Raw genomic sequence first — 22697 nt, 5'->3', positions numbered from 1 at the left:
TTTTGAACCGGATCCATCTCCCCTACATGTTTCTACACATGCAGCAGAGATCAGAGCGGAACTGCAACTTGTATTTCCCAGTAGCACACACCTAAGGGTCCTGGATAGACCTGCAGGTACTTGGGGCAAAAAACGACCAGCGGTTGTGCTAGGACACAACAAATAGTGTATATCAAAACCAATAGTAGCAGAACATGAAAAAACTCCTACACTCTCCGCAGTAATACGGGTCAGACAGCTCCTCTTCGGGACCTACAGCAGACGGGCAGACAAGGTCAGCGTGGGGCACTCAGAGGCCCGAAGATCCCGAAGAGGAGCTGTCTGACCCGTATTACTGCGGTGGGTGCAGGGGTTCTGTCATGTTCTGCTACTATTGGTTTTGATATATACTACATGTTTCTTGTACACTGGTTCCCAAAACTATATAAAATATGTGTGATCTGACTGGTTGATTTGTACAGTTGTAGAACTATTTCTCTAACATTTACATCTATTCCCCTTTTGATGCATACCATGATCCCATTTGCCTTGGCCGAAGCTGCCTGACACTGGTGGCTGCAATAAATTTATTGTGCAGGCGGAGTGACCCACTGTAATCCCATAATAAAATCCCTATGGAAATAATGATAATGATGACTAATTGTGAACTTTCTGTGTCACCCTGTCACAGACTTTTATTCCCCTTGTGCTATTATAATGGATGGCTGGCCTACAGTGTTCCCAACTACTTTCTCTCACACATGGCATCTGAAATTCAGCTATGATTTCCTTTTTCTCATAGTACAATTTGTGAAGCTTGGAAATTCTCCCTGCCCTTTAACATCAGCCAACTGCTTGCTCCACTAATATAAAACAGAAGTTAGTCAACTGGCCTGCAAGGTTAAAGATTACTTCTGTCTTCTAAGGTTATTTATTCCCTGGTGAAAAGCAGCTTCAGCTCTCAGAATTTATCAAGAAAAAACATAAATCTCATATTCTTTTCTCCTTTACTATCCATCACTTTTCTTTATCTTTCATGCTTTTGATCTGGAAGATTCCTGAGGAATCCTCATGTAACCCTTGGCTTTTTTGTTACATCATATTCTCAATTTTTTTTATAAAAATGTATTAAAAGTTTTATATATGCAAATGTAGTATCAATAAAAAGTTATGATCCTTTAATAAAGATATTAATTTATATTTTACAGCCATTTACAAGGTTGGCCTTTATAAGACGTAAATGTACGTCATGGTGAGGTGGTACTTAGCGCACCATGATGTACATTTACATCATGGATATGACTACGAGCACCGAACCAATGCTCGCGTCATGCGTGGTAGGTCCCGCCGGTGATGGCAGACATTAGCGATCGTGCCGATGTCCTCCATTAACCACTCATATGCCGTGATCAATACAGATCATGGCATCTGTGGCAGTGCGGTAAGATGCACTGCAGTGTCAGCAGCGCTGCCGCGGGGATCCGATCATCTGTAATGGCGGACAGAGGTCTTCGAAGATCACCGATAACACTGATCAGTGCTATGCCCCATGCATAGCACTGAACAGTATTAGCAATCATATGGTTGCTATAAATAGTCCCCTATGGGGACATAAAAAGTGTTTAAAAAAAATGTAAAAAAAAAAGGAAAATAATTAATAAAAAATTTGAAAAATCCACTCCCCCAATAAAAAGGTAAAAAGTCAGTTTTCCCTATTTACCCCCAAAAAGCATATAGTCCGAACTATCAAAATATAATGTTAATTATCCTGTATGGTGAACGGCGTAAACGTAACAAAAAATACATTTCCAAAATTGCTTTATAAAAAATGTATTAAAAGTTTTATATACGCAAATGTGGTATGATCATGGCACAAAAAGTTATGGGTCGACAAAATAGAGGGAGCTTAAACGTAATGATTTGGCTAAAAAGTTTGAGTTTTTTCTTTAAGCGGTACAATAATAGAAAAATATTTAATCATGGGTATAATTGTATTTGTATTAACCCACAGAATAGAGAATACATGTCATTTTTAACATTAATTGTACAGGCTGAAAACAAAACCTTCCAAAATTTGCAAAACTCCGGCATTCTTTTCAATTTCTCCACACAAATAGTATTTTTTTCATTGCGCCATACATTTTAGTTTAAAATGAGTGATGTCATTACAAAGGACAACTAGTCACGTAAAAGACAGGCCCTCATACTTGTCTGTGGATGAAAATATAAAAGATTTATGATTTTTAGAAGAAGGAGGAGGAAAAAACGAAAATGCAAAAATAAAATTGGCCTGGTCAGGAAAACTGTCATATATTTTCTCCTGCACTATCCACAGGTACCGGTGGATAGTGCGGGAGACGCTGAACATTTTGAGTCCTACCTTGCCCAGATGCGCTGCGCCGTTCGCCCGTTATAGCAGTTTTTCTGTATATTTAAATTAGCTGCTAACTGGCACGGGCGGGGTTACTGCCTTCATCTGGCACTGTGACGTAACCGCCGCCCGGCTAATGAATATTCATATAATGTCTTACACGCTCCTTCTCATCCCGGCCGATACTGCGCATGTGCGAGATTTACTCCAGCGCTGCTCCGGACTAATGAAGCAGCGCTGAAGACCACTTCCGGGTATAGTAGGAAATCCCGCACAAGCGCAGTATCGGCCGGGATGAGAAGGAGAGTGTAAGACATTATATGAATATTCATTAGCCGGGGGTGCTGCGGGCCGGGCGGCGGTTACCTCACAGTGCCAGATGAAGGCAGTAACCCGACCCGTGCCAGTTAGCAGCTAATTTAAATATACAGAAAAACTGTTATAAAGGGCGAACGGCGCAGCGCATCCGGGCAAGGTAGGACTCAAAATTTTCAGCGTCTCCCATACTATCCATCGGTACCTGTGGATAGTGCGGGAGAAAACATATGACAGTTTTCCTTTAAATGGGCACTGTCAGATACAAAAACTTTTGATATGTTGTAAAGCATGCAAAACCAATAGGTTTTGCAATTGTTTTCATTAGAAAATTAGCGAGTAAAACAACTGCCACCTCTGCCTGCTTGGACACATACTAGTACTGCTGTGTCCATGTGTCATCACCTACGTCATGGACCCACTTCCTTGATTGACAGCTCTGAGCGCAGGGCTCACAGCTGGAGGAAAAATCCTCCCACTGACAGCTTGTGTCCCACTACTGTCAGTGAGGATAAGCTGGGAGTTGTAGTTTTGCTAATGCTAGGGGAGATGTGAGCAGACAGCATACTGAGGGACAGAGACCTGAACAGTGAGGCCACGCCCCCTCCCTTTGAGAGGAATTCAGACTAATGAACTAAATTAAAAGTAATAAAAAATAAATAAAGGAGCTAGACACAAAAATTTGATGTACATGGTCAGGATTAGGGACTGAGTGATATATTAAAAAAAACGTTTTCTGTTGGATCTGACGGGTACGCTTTAAGGCCAAAATGGGCTGTGTCCTTAAGGGGTTAATGTCTCTTTCCTAGTCTCATTCTTCCTGATATATGTTAAATTTGCTTTAAGTATAGAAACATTGCGACATGAAATACAATTAATGTACAGAAAGTACAAGTAGTGATGAAATACAGGATGGTGCAAAACTCAGGAAATGTTTGTATATAGGGAAATAAGTTTTAGGCAGACAGCAGAATTTCCGTGTGGAATTCTGTAAAAGAATTCCACTAAAAATGTACTGTACATTAATTTCAATGGGATTTCACAGTGCCATTCAGACTTCCGCTTTCCAAATTTAGCAAAAATTCCACTTGATGCAAAATATAAGACTAGTCTTATATTTTGCGGCATTTCATGGTGGAATACCATTGAAGTCAATGGGGCTTAAATTTCGGTGGAATTCTTTGTTCTCACAATACAAAAATGTAGCCAAAATTCTGCTGAATAGAATTTGTTCAGATTTGCGGAATTTCCAACGTTTGAACATTGCCTAAAAGGTTATTCTAGGAGGAACAGGTAGCCAGTAGAGTGAGTTGCAAAGAGCAGAAGTGGTATCATAAAGAATACTGAACATAAAGTAAATTATTTATATTAGTAGTTATGTTAGTACATCATTTTCACCTATTTGACGTTAAACACAATATCAAAAGCAAAGGAAAGGGTCCAACAAAGCCTGGTGGCGTATGAAGTCAGTCACTGGGTGGAGTGGACGCAGGTCGGTAAACCAGTAATCGCAAAAGACAGTCTCAAATATTTGTCCAATAAAGAAGTCCAGCAGCAACCAATATGAGGTGGTCACATGTGCCTATTTTAGGTCTTGTACATAAAGCCAATCTCATCTGGTCTCAGCTCTTATACTGCTCCTTTATTCTGTGTATTCTGACCTCAGCTTGTTACATCTTAATTCTCTGCTAAGTGCTTTGGTACCTTTGCTGCTATCTCAGGTTGGACCTGGCTTGTTACACTACTTTCTATCTGTTTGCCTGTTAATTCCCTGTGTTTAGTAACTTGTCCATGCCTGTTAACCCTGTATCCTTACCTGTTTCCTGACCTCCATACAGTGTTATTTATTGTTTTTGAACTTGTCATGCCCCTGCACATACCATTGTTCAGTCGAGGATCCATGGCTTAGGGCGGATACACAGATAGGCAGGGAAAGTGACTGTGGGTGAGCTCAGGGTTGCACATATCCCTGTCCTTCGTGACAGTATGCCTGACAAAGATCATAAAGGTTGAAACAGTGCATTTTTTTGAATTGGGATGCCATTAAACATTTGACCACTTCATACTGGATGCTGTTGGACTTCTCTATTATAATAAAACACAATATCATGCCATAATAAACAAACAAAACCTTAGAGACCAGCTGCTATCATGAGGGGTATCAGCTAGTGCCTGCACAACACTGAAAAAAAATAAAGTATTACACCATGCTTATTGCAGCCACTCATTGCTCTTTGGTGGTTAAATCCCAGTGCTAAAATACCCTGGTTGTACTGAAAACCAACATCTTCTCCACTCAATTAAGTAATATCTCAGGGTTTTTATCCCCCTCTCACACTTTTAAGACATATGGATAAAAAGTAAGAACAAAAGAATCAGGACACTTTGACACCTCTCTGCTTATCTAGAAATAGAATTGCACACCTCAATAACAACTTTATAATAATATGGAATATGGCACACTCTAACTAAAGAAAAAGGGTTACAGTACTTGGCAGTGTGCCACGCTCCTTCATGTTTGAGATCTATGGGAAATCATTGAGGCCTTTAGACAGGCCTATTGAGCATATTTAAGAAAATGTAACCCCTTAAGATTAAGGGCATTTTGGCCTTAAGGACTCCGTTGTCCGTTGTAATGCCATCACTCACTAAAATTAAAAAGAAAACCGCAATTTTGCAAATTTTGGAAGATTTTGTTTTCACGCCGTACAATTTACAGTAAAACTGACATGTGTTCTTTATTCTTTGGGTCAATACAATTAAAGGGTAGCTCCCACCATCCTATTTTTTTTTCTGTCCCTGCCTATTGCCAATCTATCCCTAACCCCCTCCCTGCTTTTAATTTTTCTTTTTACTATATTAAAAATAACTTTATGTCTGCCTGGTAGTGTGCTAACTACCAGGCAGACTTCCCCAGCAGGCACCACGTCACTGATGCCTGCTGGGGACAACACTTCCGCCCTTAGTTTATCTACACAGGGTGCCTCCAGCTGTTTCACCACTACAACTCTCAGCTTGCCATGACATCTATAGGCTGTCAATGCATGCTGGGAGTTGTAGTAGTGAAACAGCTGGAGGCACCCTGTGTAGATAAACTATAAGTTAGTGCCATGCGGCGCTACGGCGCTAGCCCGTTCCCTCCGTCAAAGCCACCCCATACCCCGTTCCCTCCATCACAACGCCCCCCGCCCGCCCGCATACCCCGTTCCCTCCATCACAAACCCCCCGTCCGCATTTTAATAAAATGTAAAAAAAAAATGCAGCAATTTTGGATTATTATTATTTATTTTTTTTTACGTTCACGCCGTTCACGGTACAGTATCATTACCAAATATGGTTATTACATTACAATTTAAATTTTTATTGGGGGAGGAGATTTTAGGTCCAGTGGAAAACCGCATACGGGGCAAAAATGAGCTGACCAGAGTCAGCGTTTCACTCCGGTCGGTTCATTGAGATGAATTACATAAGGGCGGCATACAGCAGGGACATGGGAGCACCCGGTTATAGCTCCCCCCAGCCGTATGCGGTCCCGTATGGCTGAAAACGTGATGTGAACCCAGCCTATTACTGTTCAGTGCTATGCATAGGGTATAGCACTGATCAGTATTACCAATCATCCTCTGCTCTGGTCTGCCCGATCTCAGACCAGAGCAGAAGACCCATGGAAGGCAGCGGAGGCAGGTGCAGGGACCTTCGTCTGCCATTCTGGATGATGGCCGAGGCAGTGCTGCGGGAGATCCGATCATCCATTTTAGTGACCGCAGTGCTAAAGATGCCGTGATCAGTATTGATCACGGCATCTGAGGGGTTAATGGCGGACATCCGTGTGATCGCGGATGCCCGCCATTACCGGCGGGTCCCTGGCTTGCTATCAGCCGCCGCGACCTGCCGCGCATGACCTGAGCATCGCTTCGATGCTCGCGGTTATGTATAGGACATAACTGTACGTCCTGGTGCGTTAAGTACCACCTCACAAGGATACACTTGGACGTCCTGCCTCGTTAAGGGGTTAATAGAAGTACACACTGTGATTTATTTATTTCACTATTGTTTATATTATATTTGATTACACCATACTTACAGCATCAACAGTATTGGAAAGATACCCTAATAGCATAAGTGACAGAAGCATCCTGGAATAAAAAAAATAGAAAAGAAAACAACACTTAATAATGAATAACAATGTATGAGAGCAGAGCTGTAAAGGGAAACTATTAAAAAAAGCTGATGTATAGTCAGCAAATAAAATAAAAATAAAACATTACAAACTGATGTACATCTGATAACAAAATCATAAACAAGTAACACTTTAAGACCTCACACATATTAAGACCTCACTCATTTGCATTGCAGGTTCCTTGGCAGATTCAATCAAAATATTGGTATAAAGCAACACAGCATGTTGCACTATTATGTCTGGCAAAAGACAAGATACAATGACTGAAACCCGATGAACCCCAATTTCTTGCCTAGGAAAATGATCCTGATATCTTTGGAAAACTAACATTTAAATATTGTCCTTTGCAGTGAAAGTGTCAATGCATAAAACTGGTGTGTGATATTAAAGGGGCACTCTGGCAAAAAAAAAAAAAATCTTATCCCCTATCAAAAGGATAGGTGATAAGATGTCTGATCGCGGGGGTCCCATCGCTTGGGACTCCCGTGATCTCCGGGCCGGCAGTGGTGGCATCCAGAACACGGAAGCTTGGAGCTTCCGTGTTCGTGACATCACGCCACGCCCCCACCATTTGTGTCTATGGGAGGGGGAGTGACGGCTAGTACGTAGCCGTCATGCCTCCTCCCATAGACACGAATGGAGGGGGCGAGGTGGCTGCAGTCACCAATCATTTGGCACAGAGCAGAGTTCGCTCAGTACACGGATGACCAGGGTGCCATGCCGGAGATCGCAGGGGTCCCCAGCGGCAGGATCCCCGCGATCAGACATCTTATCTCCTATCCTTCAGATAGGGGATAAGATGTTTTTTTGCTGGAGTACCCCTTTAACAAACATGGCTTACTATAGCAGCTAAGATGAGTCTTTGCAATACAAAACTGTTAATTTTGTTAATTTTCTGTTGACAAAAATTACTTATTGTTGTAATTACTGAAACATTAACATACAGTTATTTATTTATTTATTTTTTTACTATTTTTCATAAATGAAACATATGTCTAATAAGCAGATGTGTCTGTGATTAAAACGCATTGGCATCCTGCACTTGTGACTGTTTTGCCAGGTCCCAACACATAGTAATTTCCCACTTAGCCAATCATTAGTCGTTAAAGTGACCCACCTCAGCCAGTGAATGGCCAAGTGAGCACTTCCTATGTGTGGAGAAGAGGCCAGGAAGTGTTAGGCAGCAGGAAGTGGCAGCATTAGCAAGTTCAGGGATGTGGAATTCCTATCACCTGACGCCCGGGACATGCAGTTCCGGGCGCTGGGCAGGTGAATTTTTCAGGCCCTTAGCCCAGCTTCGGGCAAGCATGGCTGGACCTGGAAGCCCCCGACAAGCACGGCGGCACTCAGAGGGGTGTATGGAGGGGGCTCCGGACTCGTGCCCGCTCCATACTCTGCAGCCCCCGACTGTTTTCAGTAGCTCAATACCACCGCTAATAGCCAGCATGCGGCAATCGCCGCCGCTGACATGAGAATGCTCCCTGGTGGGCTAGTGGAGAGGATTGATCCACTATAGTGGGCTAGTGGAGTGTGCAATCGACTATAGAGGTAGCTGGAGGGCTTACCTCTGATTCCTTAGTGTCCAAGGCTCCTTCATTGATAGAGCCTGACTTGACTAGGCTCTATCTATGGATCGCAGAGCATACAGATCAATGAAGTTCAATAGAACTTTATTGATCTGTATGAGGAATCCTAATGATTCCTCCTAAAAGTCCCCTAAGGGACTAATAAAGTGTAAAAACAAAAAAAAAAAGAATGTTTTAATAAAAGTTTAAAAGACACACATTAACCCCTTCCATATTAAAAGTTCAAATTAACATTAACCCCATTTCCCTATATAAAAACATGTAAACATAATAAAAATAAATATATTTGGTATCTCTACCTGCGCAATTGTACGGAATATTAAAATATAACATTATGTATCCCGTACGGAAAATGACGTACCGGTACATGTAAAAAAAACAAAAAAAAACAAAACACAGAATTGCAATTTTTATAATATCCCATATAAAAAGTAAAAAATGATTATCTCCTTAACAACGCAGGATGTATATTCACGTTGTGGTGACCCTGCGTCATATTGGTTCGGTCCTGGCGGCCATCAACGGCTGGGACCCGTGGCTAATACAGGACATCACCGATTGCGGTGATGCCCTGTATTAACCCTTCAGACATGGCGATCAAAGTTGACCGCCGCGTCTGAAATGAAAGTATCCCGACACCTCAGTTGGGCTTACAGGACACCGGGAGGATCCCTAACTGCCTCCTCCGTGTCTGATCGACGTATGACTGCTCCGTGCCTGAAATCCAGGCAGGAGCAGTCAAACGCCGATAACACTAATCAATGGCATAGTGATCAGTGCTAGTCATCAGTGTAAAAGATCAGCCCCCTATGGGGGCTATAACACTGCAAAAAAAAGTGATTTAACCCTTTCCCTAATAAAAATTTGAATCATCCCCCCTTTTCCCATAAAAAAAACCAGTGCAAATAAAAATATGTGGTATCGCTGCGTGCGTAAATGTCAGAACTATAAGAATATATTGTTAATTAAACCATATGGTCAATGGCGTACACATAAAAAAAATCCAAATTCCAAATAGCATAATTTTGGTCACTTTTAATACCATTAAAAAATGAATAAAAAGCGATCAAAAAGTCCGATGAGAACAAAACATGCACCGTGTAGAAACAGAAGCCCCCAAAAGTTACAAAATGATGTTTTTTCTTCAATTTTGTCGCACAATGATTTTTTTTCCGTTTTGCCGTGGAGTTTTGGGTAAAATGACTAATGTCACTGCAAAGTAGAATTGGTGGCGCAAAAAATAAGCCATAATATGGATTTTTGGGTGAAAAATTGAAAGGGTTATGATTTTTGAAAAGTAAGGAGGAAAAAAACGAAAATGCAAAAACTTAAAAACGCTGAGTCCTTAAATCAGATCAATACCAAAATGGTACCAATACAAAAAACATATTATGGTGCCAAAAATTTGCCCTCACAGCCTCGTATGCGAAAAAAAATAATTAGCTACAGGGGTCAGAAAATGGCAATAAAAAAAATTGAAAAAGTTCAGAATTTTTTTTTTTAATTATTAAAACATGACAGAATCTTTACAAATCTGGCATTGCTTTTATCAGCCAACCTAACAGCTTAAGGACTCAGCGTTTTTCAGTTTTTGCATTTTTGTTTTTTCCTCCATACCTTTTAAAAATCATAACCCTTTCAATTTTCCACCTACAAAAACAAATGTTATGGCTTATTTTTTGCGCCACCAATTCTACTTTGCAGTGACATTAGTCATTTTACCCAAAAATCCACGGCGAAACGAAAAAAAAAAAAACATTGTGCGATAAAATTGAAGAAAAAAACAAAACGCCATTTTGTAACTTTTGGGGGCTTCCGTGTCTACGCAGTGCATTTTTCGGTAAAAATTACACCTTATGTTTATTCTGTACGTCCTTACGGTTAAAATGATACCCTACTTATATAGGTTTGATTTTATCGTACTTCTGGAAAAAATCGTAACTACATGCAGGAAAATTTATATGTTTAAAAATGTCATTTTCTGACCCCTATAACTTTTTTTTTCTGCATACGGGACGGTTTGAGGGCTAATTTTTTGGGTCGTGATCTGAAGTTTTTATCGGTACCATTGTTGTTTTGATTGGACTTTTTGATCGCTTTTATTTATTTTTTAATGGTATAACAAGTGACCAAAAATACGCTATTTTGGACTTGTACGCCATTGACAGTGCAGTTTAATTAAGAATATACAGTGACCCCCCGACCTACGATGGCCCCGACATATGATCAAATCGCATGTTGATGTCAGCATCGACTTACGATGCTTTTTTATGTCGGGGCCATCGCATTAAGTGCTATCTGGCAGCGCCAAATGCTTAAGCTGCTGCCGGATAGCAGCTTAATGTTCCCTGTGTGGTGCGGTAAGTATTACTTACCCCTCCACAATGCTCCGGGGTGCCCTCCGGGTCCAGCGCTGGTCTTCTGGTGTCTTCCCGGCCCTCTCCGATGACGTCAATACGCTGCTGCGCACGTCATCCAATACGCAAGCCCAGTAAGGCTTTGCGGAAGAAAGCAGAGGACCGGAGAAGACAGCAGAGGACCGGAGAAGACAGCGGAGGACCGGAGAAGACAGCGGAGAGCCCAGCGGAGGCCCGGGATCACCATCGGGAGCGGCGGGGACACAATCTCGAGCGGCGGGGACAGGTGAGTACAGCTTCCTATACTTTACATTGCACGAATCCCTCAACTTACGATGGATTCGACAAACGATGGCTCGTTTGGAACGAATTATCATCGTATGTTGAGGGACCACTGTATTTTATAGTTCAGACATTTACGCACGCGGCGATACCACATATGTTTATTTTTACTTTTAATTACACAGCTTTCTTTTATGGGAAAACTTTTATTAGGGAAGGGTTCAAATCACATTTAAAAACACTTTTTTTTTGCATTGTTATAGCTCCCATATAACTCTGCACACACTGATCTTTTACACTGATCACTGGCATGTATTAACATACCATTGATCAATGTTATCGGCGCTTGACTGCTCCTGCCTGGATCTCAGGCACGGAGCAGTCATTCGCCGATCGGACACTGAGGAGGCAGGTAGGGATTCTCCCGGTGTTCTGTAAGCTGTTCGGGACACCGCGATTTCATCGCAGCGGTCCCAAACAGCCCAACTGAGCTGGGATACTTTCACTTTCAGTTCAGACACAGCGGTCAACTTTTATCCCTGCGTCTGAAGGGTTTATACAGGGCATCACTGCGATCAGTGATGTCCTCTATTAGCCGCAGGTGCCGGCCTTTGATGGCCACAGGGACCAAACCGATATGATGCGGGGTCACCGTGTGACCCTGTGTTATATCGCGGGAGCCGCCGTAGGACGTAAATATACGTCCTGCATCATTAATGAGCTAAAGTACCAAAATAAGATGCTAGCTCAACCACAAGGTAAATGGCGTAGAAAAGAAAACCACCAAATTTGCTAAATTATCTTTTACTCTTTCAATTTCACGTCACCAATATTTGTTTTTGTTTCGGAACATATGTTATGGAACAATTAAGAGGTATCATTATAGTAGTTAGTTATGACTATTATAGGACGAGAAGGAAAAAACGACACTGTAAAAGTGAAAATTGCCCAGGACAAGTGGATTGTCATGAGGGACAAGTAGATTTTGCTCCATTTTAGTCCCTTGGACAAGTAGTTCTTTATAAAATTTCCACACCCCTGAAGTTGTTGGCGGTGATCTGCCGTAGGTGAGCACAGTTTTTTTTTTTATCATCCTCCTTGAGCTCTTTTAAGTATAAAACTTAGGCTTCTTACATATACTTTCCTACATATACACTGCTCAAAAAAATAAAGGGAACACTAAGATAACACATCCTAGATCTGAATGAATGAACTAATCGTATGAAATACTTTCATCTCTACATAGTTGAATGTGCTGACAACAAAATCAAACAAATTATCAATGGAAATCAAGTTTATTAACCCATGGAGGTCTGCAAAGTGGAAAACCACACAACAGGCTCATCTAACTTTGGTGTAAAGTCCTTAAAACAATTCAAAATGAGGCTCAGTAGTGTTTGTGGCCTTCACCACCTGGGCATGCTCCTGATGAAGTGGCGGATGGTCTCCTAAGGGATGTCCCCCCAGACCTGGACTAAAGCATCCCCCAACTCCTGAACAGTCTGTGGTGCAACATGGCGTTGGTGGATGGAGCGAGACATGATGTCCCAGATGGGCTCAATCGGATTCAGGTCTGGGGAATGGGCGGGCCAGTCCATAGCATCAATGCCTTCCTCTTGCAGGAACTGCTGACACACTTCAGCCACATGAGGTCTAGCATTGTCTTACATTAGGAGGAACCCAGGGCCAACCGAACCATTATATGGCCTCACAAGGGGTCTGAGGATCGCATCTCGGTATCTAATGGCAGTCAGGCTACCTCTGGCAAGCACATGGAGGGCTGTGTGGCCCTCCAAAGAAATGCCACTCCACACAATTACTGACCCACCGCCAAACTTGTCATGCTGGAGGATGTTGCAGGCATCAGAACCTTCTCCACAGCGTCTCAAGACTCTGTCGCGTCTGTCACATATTCTCAGTGTACCTGCTTTCATTTGTGAAGAGCACAGGGCACCAGTGGCGAATTTGCCAATCTTGGTGTTCTCTGATGCCAAACGTCCTGCACGGTGTTGGGCTGTAAGCACAACCTCACCTGTGGACATCGGGCCCTCATACCACCCTCATGGAGTCTGTTTCTGACCGTTTGAGCGGACACATGAACATTTGTGGCCTGCTGGAGGTCATTTTGCAGGGCTCTGGCAGTGCTCTTCCTGCTCTTCCTTGCTAATTGCCTATAATTTCCACCTGTTGTCTGTTCCATTAGCACAACAGCATGTGACATTGATTGTCAATCAGTGTTGCTTCCTGAGTGGACAGTGTGATTGACTTGGAGTTACATTGTGTTGTTTAAGTGTTCCCTTTATTTTTTTGAGCAGTGTAGTAGCAATGTAAAAAAATGGTATATTTAATAACCAGTCTGTCCATATAGACAGAGCCTACTTCCTTGAAAACACTCATCCCTTTGGACCAAGTAATATGCTATGAAGGTTATGTTCAGATTTAAGATGCTCAGCCAGTATGTCAAATATGCTTTAAAGGGGGTACTTCGCCCCCTAGACATCTTATCCCCTATCCAAAGGATAGGAGATAAGATGTCTGATTGCGGGGGTCCCGCCGCTGTGTACCCCCACGATCTCTCCTGCAGCACCTCTGTCATCTGATGACTGGCAATGCAGGGGCCTGTGGATCGTGACGTCACGGCCCCTCCCCCTTAATGCAAGTCTATGGGAGGGGGTGTGGTGACGTCATGATCCTCCGGCCCCTGCATTGCCAGTCATCAGGCACAAAGCGAAGCTCACTCCGTGCACCAGATGACAGGGGTGCTGCAGGAGAGATCGCGGGGGTTCCCTAGTTATGTTTTAGAGCCCTTGTTTGAGACACTAACTTGCAGGGTATCTATTTACTAACAGAAAGCCTGTTAGCTTACATTATCATATTGATATACAGTTACACTGGTTGCTCTACAAGTCAGGATAATAATTACTAACGCATTAAATGTTATTATGGTTATGTAATAATAAAATAGTACATATTTTTTTTTAATTCTTATTGAACGAATCACCTCATTTTAAGATCTACTTTACTGTTTTAGCAGAGAAAAGATTGTACATTTGGATGTAACTGCACAATTATATATATTATTGTATTTGCACATCTACTTACCATGACAAACTATTCTTCCATTGCTGATGGTTTCTGAGGCATCTTGACATGCCTTTGTTGAAAACCATCCTTGCTACTTTTCTCTTAGCTATCTAACAGAAGAAACAAGAAAAAAACAGTCATTACTCTCATAGCTTTAATGATATAATGAGAAAAAAATTACATGTATTCAGAGAGTAGAAAAATAAACAAATATTGGCGTAGTAGCACACAAAAACAGGTGCTTTAAGGGGGTTGTCTGATTTAAATATTTGTGCGCCATTTAGGATAGTGTTAAAATGAAAAGGAAGCTTATCAGTCGTCCCTTTCAGCTTTGTTTAAATGGCTGAGGCAATGGAATACCCGTATACCCATGTAACCACTGCAGCCAATCACTCTCCTTAGTGGTCTTGCACAGCAAAATCCACAACTCTGAAGATGAACACAGAATCAAAATAATTATAGACTAAAATAATATATATATATATATAAATTTCAATGTGTGTGTGTTTGTATGTATGTATGTTCCACAAAAAAGTCAAAACGGCTAAAGATATTAACATGAAACTTGGCACACATGTTACTTATATGTCAACAACAAACATAGGATAGGTAATTTAACCCTTACTCACCCCCATTTGCCAGGGGCGGGGCTTATGTTTAAAGTCCCATGCAAGTCAATTGGAAATATATGTTACTGCATAACTTCCAAACGGCTGGAGATATTTCGAAAATACTTGGTCACATGTTACTTATATGTCCACTTAAAATATAGGATAGTTAATTTAACCCTTAACCACCCCCATTTGTGAGTGTCGGGGTTTTTGTTTAAAGTCCCATGAAAATCAATGGGAAATGTATGTTCTCACATAACTTCTGTACGGCTGGAGATATTTCAATACCTGGTGCACATATTACTGGTTGGGATATGAGGTCGAGTTAGGAGGTCAGGATTTGAGGACGGGATTTGAGAATGGGATGGTAGGTCGGGATATGAGGACGGGATAGGAGGACGGATAGGAGGTCAGGATAGGAGGTCGGGAGAGGAGGTCGAGATAGGAGGACGGGATAGGAGGTCGGGATAGGAGGTCGAGATAGGAGGACGGGATAGGAGGTCGGGATAGGAGGTCGGGATATGATGTCGAGATAGGAGGTCGAGATAGGAGGTCGCGATATGAGGACGGGATAGGAGGTCGAGATAGGAGGACGGGATAGGAGGTCGGGATAGGAGGACGAGATAGGAGGAGGGGATTGGAGGATGGGATAGGAGGATGGGATAGGAGGTTGAGTTAGGAGGTCAGGATATGAGGACGGGATAGGAGGACGGGATAGGAGGTCGGGATAGGAGGTCGGGATAGGAGGACGGGATAGGAGGTCGAGATAGGAGGTCGGAATAGGAGGTCGAGTTAGGAGGACGGGATAAGAGGAGGGGATAGGAGGTGGAGATAGGAGGACGGCATGGGAGGACGGGATAGGGGGTCGGGATAGGAAGTCAGGATAGGAGGAGGGGATAGAAGGATGGGATAGGAGGTTGAGATAGGAGGGTGGGATAGGAGGTCGAGTTAGGAGGTCAGTATATGAGGGGGAGATATGAGGTGGAGATAGGCGGACAGGATAGGAGGACGGGATAGGAGGTCGGGATAGGAGGACAGGATAGGAGGTTGAGATAGGAGGTCGGGGTAGGAGGACGGGATATGGGGTTGGGATATGACAACAATATATGGGGATTGGATATGAAGTTAAAAGCTTCCTCCTCTGTTGATTTTCCTCCCCAACAAGGATGAGGAAGGAAAAAACGGGCAATGCCGGGTAGCTAGTTAATTATTAAAATAAAGAATAAGAAATAAAAAATGTGGATGATAAATATGGTAAATATTCACAAAAACACCAATCATAGTCTGCATGGTATGTAACAAACAACGCAACAAGTACAGAGAAACCTCTTTGAGATGACCACCCAAGTTTGCGCAGAAAAGCGCTCTTCTAGGTGTTGTCGTCTTCTCAAAGAATGCATAATAAATCTGTCACAGAAAATCTGGTCTGGGTAAGGGGGTGGACAATTTCTTGTTCTACAGTCATGGCCGTAAATGTTGGCACCCTTGAAATTTTTCTCGAAAATGAAATATTTCTCACAGAAAACGATTGCAGTAACACATGTTTTGCTATACACATGTTTATTCCCTTTGTGTGTATTGGAACTAAACAAAAAAGGGAGGAAAAAAAGCTAATTGGACATAATGTCACACCAAACTCCAAAAATGGTCCTGACAAAATTATTGGCACCCTTTCAAAATTGTGGATAAATATGATTGTTTCAAGCATGTGATGCTCCTTCAAACTCACCTGGGGCAAGTAACAGGTGTGGGCAATATAAAAATTACACCTGAAAGCAGATTAAAAGGAGAGAAGTTCACTTAGTCTTTGCATTGTGTGTCTGTGTGTGCCACACTAAGCATGAACAACAGAAGAGAACTGTCTGAGGACTTGAGAACCAGAATTGTGGACAAATATCAACAGTCTCAAGGTTACAACTCCATCTCCAGAGATCTAGATTTTCCTTTGTCCACAGTGCACAACATTATCAAGAAGTTTGCAACCCATGGCACTGTAGCTAATCTCCCTGGGTGTGGATGAAAGAGAAAATGAAGAACGCAGGATAGTGATGATGGATAAGCAGCCCCAAACAAGTTCCAAAGATATTCAAGCTGTCCTGCAGGCTCAGGGAGCATCAGTGTCAGCGCGAACTATCCGTCAACATTTAAATGAAAAGAAACACTATGGCAGGAGACCCAGGAGGACCCCACTGATGACACAGAGACATTAAAAAGCAAGAGTACATTTTGCCAAAATGAGCTTGAGTAAGCCAAAATCCTTCTGGGAAAAAGATGAGACCAAGATAGAGCTTTTTGGTAAAGCACATCAGCCTACTGTTTACCCAAACCAAGAAAAGAACACAGTACCTACAGTGAAATATGGTGGAGGTTCAATTATGTTTTGGGGTTGTTTTGCTGCCTCTGGGTGCCTTGAATGTGTGCAAGGCATCATGAAATCTGAGGATTACCAATGGATTTTGGGTCACACTGTACAGCCGAGTGTCAGAAAGCTGGGTTTGCATCTGAGATCTTGGATCTTTCAGCAGGACAATGACCTCATACATATGTCAAAAAGCACCCAGAAATGAATGGCAACAAAGCGCTGGAGAGTTCTGTAGTGGCAGCAATGAGTCCAGATCTAAATCCCATTGAACACCTGTGGAGAGATCTTAATATAGTTGTTGGGAAAAGGCGCCCTTCCAATAAGAGAGACCTGGAGCAGTTTGCAAAGGAAGATTGGTCCAACATTACGGCTGAGAGGTGTAAGAAGCTTATTGATGGTTATAGGAAGCCACTGATTTCAGTTATTTTTTCCATAGGGTGTGCAACCAAATATTAAGTTAAGGGTGCCAATAATTTGTCCAGCCCATTTTTGGAGTTTGGTGTGACATTATGTCCAATTTGCTTTTATTCCTCCCTTTTTTGGTTTAGCTCCAATACACACAAAGGGAATAAACATGTGTATAGCAAAACATGTGTTACTGCAATCCTTTTCTGTGAGAAATACTTCATTTTCTAGAAAAATTTCAGTGGTGCCAACATTTACAGCCATGACTGTATATTTTAGAAATCACTTACCATAACACAAGGGGGAGATTTATCAAAATCTGTGCAAAGGAAAAGTTGACCAGTTGCCCAAAGCAACCAATCAGATTGCTTCTTTCATTTTTCTGAGGCATGTTATCTATAATGTTTGGTTCTGTGATTACCTTTGGAGGTAAATTTAGGAAATTTAAAGGAAATTTGGGCACAGCTTAAAGGGGTACTCCGCCCCTAGACATCTTATCCCCTATTCAAAGGAACTCCCTGCTGCACCCGGCATTTGTTTAGAGTTTCGAGTGCAGCGCTGGAGGCTCCTGACGTCACGGCCACGCCCCACTCATGATGTCATGGCCACCTATGCAAGTCTATGGGAGAGAGCGTGATGGCTGTCACGCCCCCTCCCATAGACTTGCATTGAGAGGGCATGGCGGTGATGTCACAAGCAGGGCGTGACCATGACATCACGAGCCTCTGTCCTGCATCATAAGTCATCCGGCACGGAGCAAAGTTCGCTCCGTGCACTAGATGTCTGGGGTGCCGCAGGGGATAGGGGATAAGATGTCTAGGGGCGGAGTACCCCTTTAATATTTCCCTGTCATTATGACAAACTTTAAGCATGTCGCAGAGTCATGTCAAAAGTTTTGATTGGTCGGAGTCTGACTGCTTACTGATCTTCACTGATCTCTAAATATAGCCGGGAGAAGTGAGCTGCTGTGCACAGTTCATAATAGTTTACTTCAAGCCAAGTTTCCTTTCTCAATTGCAACTTATACCTGTTTTAAAGGGGTACTCCGGTGAAAACCTTTTTTCTTTTAAATCAACAGGGGGCAGAAAGTTAAACATATTTGTAAATTACTTCTATTAAAAAATCTTAATCCTTCCTGTACTTATTAGCTGCTGAATACTACAGAGGAAATTCTTTTCTTTTTGGAATGCTCTCTGATGACATCACGAGCACAGTTGTCTCTGCTGATGTTATTATAATAATAATAACACTTTATTTATTGTTGTCCTTAGTGGGATTTGAACCCAAGTCTCCAGCACTGCAAGGCAGCAGTGCTAACCACTGGGCCACCATGCTGCCCTTAGAACACATCTGCTATGCACGGCTACTAACATGGACAGAGATGTCAGCAGAGAGCACTGTGCTCTTGATGTCATTAGTGTTCCAAAAATAAAGGAATTTCCTCTGTAGCATTCAGCAGCTAATAAGTACTGGAAGGATTAAGATTTTTTAATAGAATAATTTACAAATATGTTTAACTTTCTGCCACCAGTTGATTTCAAAGAAAAAAGGTTTTCACTGGAGTACCCCTTTAATGGATCTTACTCAGAGTCACAACACTTGGTTGCAGCAGTTGACAGGCTAACAGATTTGGTTATGGCACAGTTCTAAAAGTGTTACAGCAATTTTGAAATATCATCCAGAAGTGTTAAAAGTTTAGATTGCACCAGCTCTCCTAAAACCTGCTGTGATTGTCATTTATAACCGGGTGAAGTGCAAGGTGGCATGCTCCACTCTCCAGCCAGCTACAAGACCGAGTGTATTCTGTGGCATGGCTATATTTAGAGGGTGGAGTGTGTGGCAGTGTTGGATTTAGAGGGTACAGAATATGGAAAGTTTAAACTGAAAGGGTATATAATGGGGCACGGTTATATTTAGAGGTACAGTGTCTGGCAGGATTATATTCAGAAAATAATGGTATGTATTGAGAGTATATTGTGCGGCAGTGTTGTATTCAGAGGGTACAATGTGTGGCAGTGTTAGATTCAGGGTACAGCATGAGGAATTATATTCAGGGGGCACAGTGTAAGTCAGAATTATATTGAATATTGTTTTCATATAGAGCATAAAGATCTGCTGACAAAGGGAGAAACCAAAGATGTTTGGACGTGCAGAGGGAAAATGTAGCTGGAAGAAGTCATGGCAGTCAGGATAAAGAATAAAAGGAAACACTGCAGAGAAGACGTCACTTGTGAGTCACTGATATCATTGTGTAGTCTGCCTAATTGTTTCCCATCAGTGCTGTAGTCACTTTTAACTTCTATAGTAATGATGAATGAAACAAGACTCCCAGCATACCTGTCTTAAAAAAAAAAAAAAAAAAAAAAAAAAAAAATGGACATGTCACAGAGACATATCAAAAGTTTCTATTGGTCGGGGATAAGCATGTGGTAGCTTGCTGCTCCATTAAAAGTCTATGGGGCAAGGAGACAAAGATAGCTGAGAGCAGAGGAGTAAAGCATCCCCTTGTTCTCCTGATATGTCTTACATATCAAAAGTTTTTTTTTTTTTTTTTTTTTGATGATTGGCACACCTTAAGCAGTCATGATGGTATGCTTGAAGTTGTTGTTTCCCCATCATCACTTCAGAACTTACAAGTGACTATAGTACTGATGGGACACAATCAGGCAGACTACACAATGATATTAGTGACTCACAGGTGACGTCTTCTCATTACTCTGTAACCAGATTACTTTAAAAAGCTAAAAAGGTGAAATTTTATTGTTTTCAGTTTTTAGGATCTGTAAGGGTAGCTGTTCCAATGATTTATAACAAAAATAAACGAAGCAAAGATAGGAGGCACCTGACTGACAAACCTGAGGCTGAATATGCAGTGCAATGGGAGTCTATGGAATGAAAACGGATAAATAATTGCTGAGAATACGGTGGGGGCTGGAACTCCAGAGACACGAAAAATCTAATAAATTAAGCAGATAAATCCGGCAACTCACCGCAACAGTAGGTAAATCAGCTTGATGCGACCACCATGGATGTCCGGGATGGTGCGGGAAGCTCAGAGGCTACAAACCGGTAGGTTTCGTGCAATAGCATTTCTTCCGGCTTTGGGGGATGAATTCTCCACAGGCCGTCCGCAGCAGATTTTCAGATGCAGAATCTCTGTTGGCAAAAATCCGCCACAGACTTCAATGACTTCAAAAGGGTCTGCTGCAGATTTTCAGCAGTAGAAATTCTGCAGCCGAAAAATGAATGGCCCGTGGAGAGCCCGCCCTCATTAAAACTCGCAGCGGGAAAAACACAGTGAGTTTGCTACCAAATATGTCCATGTGAATGAGCCCAATCTCAGTGAATTCTGACAGATATGACTGACTCATTTTGGCATTTGTCAGATTTCAGGAATTCCAATATTTTTTACAGCAAGACAGCGCTGCATTCTATGTTATTAGTAATGTAAAAAAACAGCCTATCCAAGACCCAATGTAACACAGTGACAGTGTAAACAGAGCCTAACAAATCTCTTTGGATGACTTAATGTGTAATCTTTTAGAACTATATCACATAATGTTTAGTGTAATGTTCAGCTGAAGATGGTTGAGGGGATATTTCTATGTCAAGAAGTTATCCCATAGGAAATAACAAGCTGATCTGTGGGGGTCTGGTCAGGAGAATGGAGGTGAAATGTTCCTCGAAATAAACAAAGCTCGCCATTCAATGGCCATGCATGCGCGCTGTGCTTCATCCATTCAATTCTCTCCCCATTTTTATGATCGATGGGGGCCCCAGCAGTCAGACTCCCACTGATCACATTGTAGATAGATGTCACTATTCAATGACTAGGGGATAACCTTTTGCGGTATAAATACCCCCTTTAAATACAACATATTCTACATCTTCTTTTTATAAACTATGCAATTCTTTATGCCTATGGCCACAGTTTTTATTTATCTTTTAAGGCCTTGTTCACATCACATTTTTGGGCTACATTTCCATGTAGGATAGTCAGGATACTAGCAAAAAGGTATATCCATGAATACCAGAGCATGTCCATGATGTGCACATAGGCCGGCATTTATCATTGTAGTGTAAGTGAAGCATTTTTTTACACCTTTTTTTGTGTGCTGGTAATGTGTAGGAGCACCAAATTCATTAAATGGTCACAGAGCATTTGATACATTTTGTGCAGGTCACATTTTCTGAAATTTCTCTCTTCACATACACCAAAAAACTAAGCTAAGTCTGGGCTGGTGTAGTTTTAGAGACTTTTCAGTGGCTTTGCGCCTTTTTTGCACCTTTTAACAAAAAGGTGCAGTTCATAAATCCCTTCCATATCATGTGTATTTCCAAAATCAGTGGATTGCAACTCAAAATCAGCACAAATGTGTAAACCAAAAGGTGCAAAAAAGGCGCAAATAAACCCTGCTTGGCCTTCTTTGCGCATTTTCCAGACACAAAAAAATTGTCTAAAGACAATGATAAATGTCTGCCATTATGTTTTGGGACTACATCACCAGTAGGCCACTACTGCTTTTTTGAGTCCTAAGAAAAAAAAAGTATACATTCAGAAAACAGATCAAATGTACTGACTAGCTAGACTATGTTAAGTCAATGGCTGACATTTATCATTGTCTTTAGACTGTTTTTTGTGTCTAGAAGAGGTGCAAATAAGGCAAAAGCAGGGTTTATTTGCACCTTTTTTGCGCCTTTTGGTTTACACATTTCTGCTGATTTTGAAGGGTTTTCTCAACTACGCCTTTTTGTGAAAAGGTGCAAAGCCACTGAAAAGTCTCTAAAACTACACCAGCCCAGACTTAGCTTAGTTTTTTGGTGTATGTGAAGAGAGAAATTTCAGAAAATGTGACCTGCACAAAATGTATTAAATGCTCTGTGACCAGTTAATAAATGTGGTGCTCCTACACATTACCAGCACATAAATAAGGGTGTAACAAAAATGCTTCACTTACACCTACAAATATAATTGCCGGCCAATGTGAAAAAGGACCAATATGAACAAGACCCAAAAAACATGTTTTTTATGTGTCTTGCAACATATTGGAAAGTTCGAGCACATTCAGAACAATAACTGAAATAGCTAAGCATTACTAAATCTCCAATATAACCATATAGTGGGTCAGGGATGTGGAATTCCTATCGCCCGACGCCCGGGACAT

General features: G+C 41.8%; 2 protein-coding genes across 3 annotated transcripts in view; one reads left to right on the top strand and one right to left on the bottom strand.

Moving 5' to 3' along the window:
- Positions 1–22697, bottom strand: part of COL4A2 (collagen type IV alpha 2 chain) — a 300203-nt gene that overhangs the window by 274881 nt on the left and 2625 nt on the right. The window contains exons 2-3 of one of the 2 annotated variants that reach the window (XM_056555742.1): positions 14173–14264; positions 6750–6801 (exon numbers count right to left, since the gene is read on the bottom strand). In XM_056555742.1, the coding sequence (XP_056411717.1) occupies positions 6750–6801; positions 14173–14240 (120 nt within the window). In that variant the 5' untranslated portion in view covers positions 14241–14264. The remainder of the gene's footprint in view (positions 1–6749; positions 6802–14172; positions 14265–22697) is intronic. The other variant, XM_056555743.1, reaches the window with a different exon arrangement.
- The window catches only part of COL4A1 (collagen type IV alpha 1 chain), a 222201-nt gene continuing 220022 nt past the window's right edge, over positions 20519–22697 (top strand). Inside the window, exon 1 of the mRNA XM_056555746.1 lies at positions 20519–20601. The gene's annotated coding sequence lies outside the window, so the exon portion shown is untranslated. The remainder of the gene's footprint in view (positions 20602–22697) is intronic.

The sequence above is a fragment of the Hyla sarda genome, chromosome 2, assembly GCF_029499605.1.
Source record: "Hyla sarda isolate aHylSar1 chromosome 2, aHylSar1.hap1, whole genome shotgun sequence".
NCBI lineage: Eukaryota > Metazoa > Chordata > Amphibia > Anura > Hylidae > Hyla > Hyla sarda.
The sequence above is the reverse complement of the archived record's forward strand: the minus strand, read 5'-3'. Positions and strand labels throughout refer to the sequence as shown.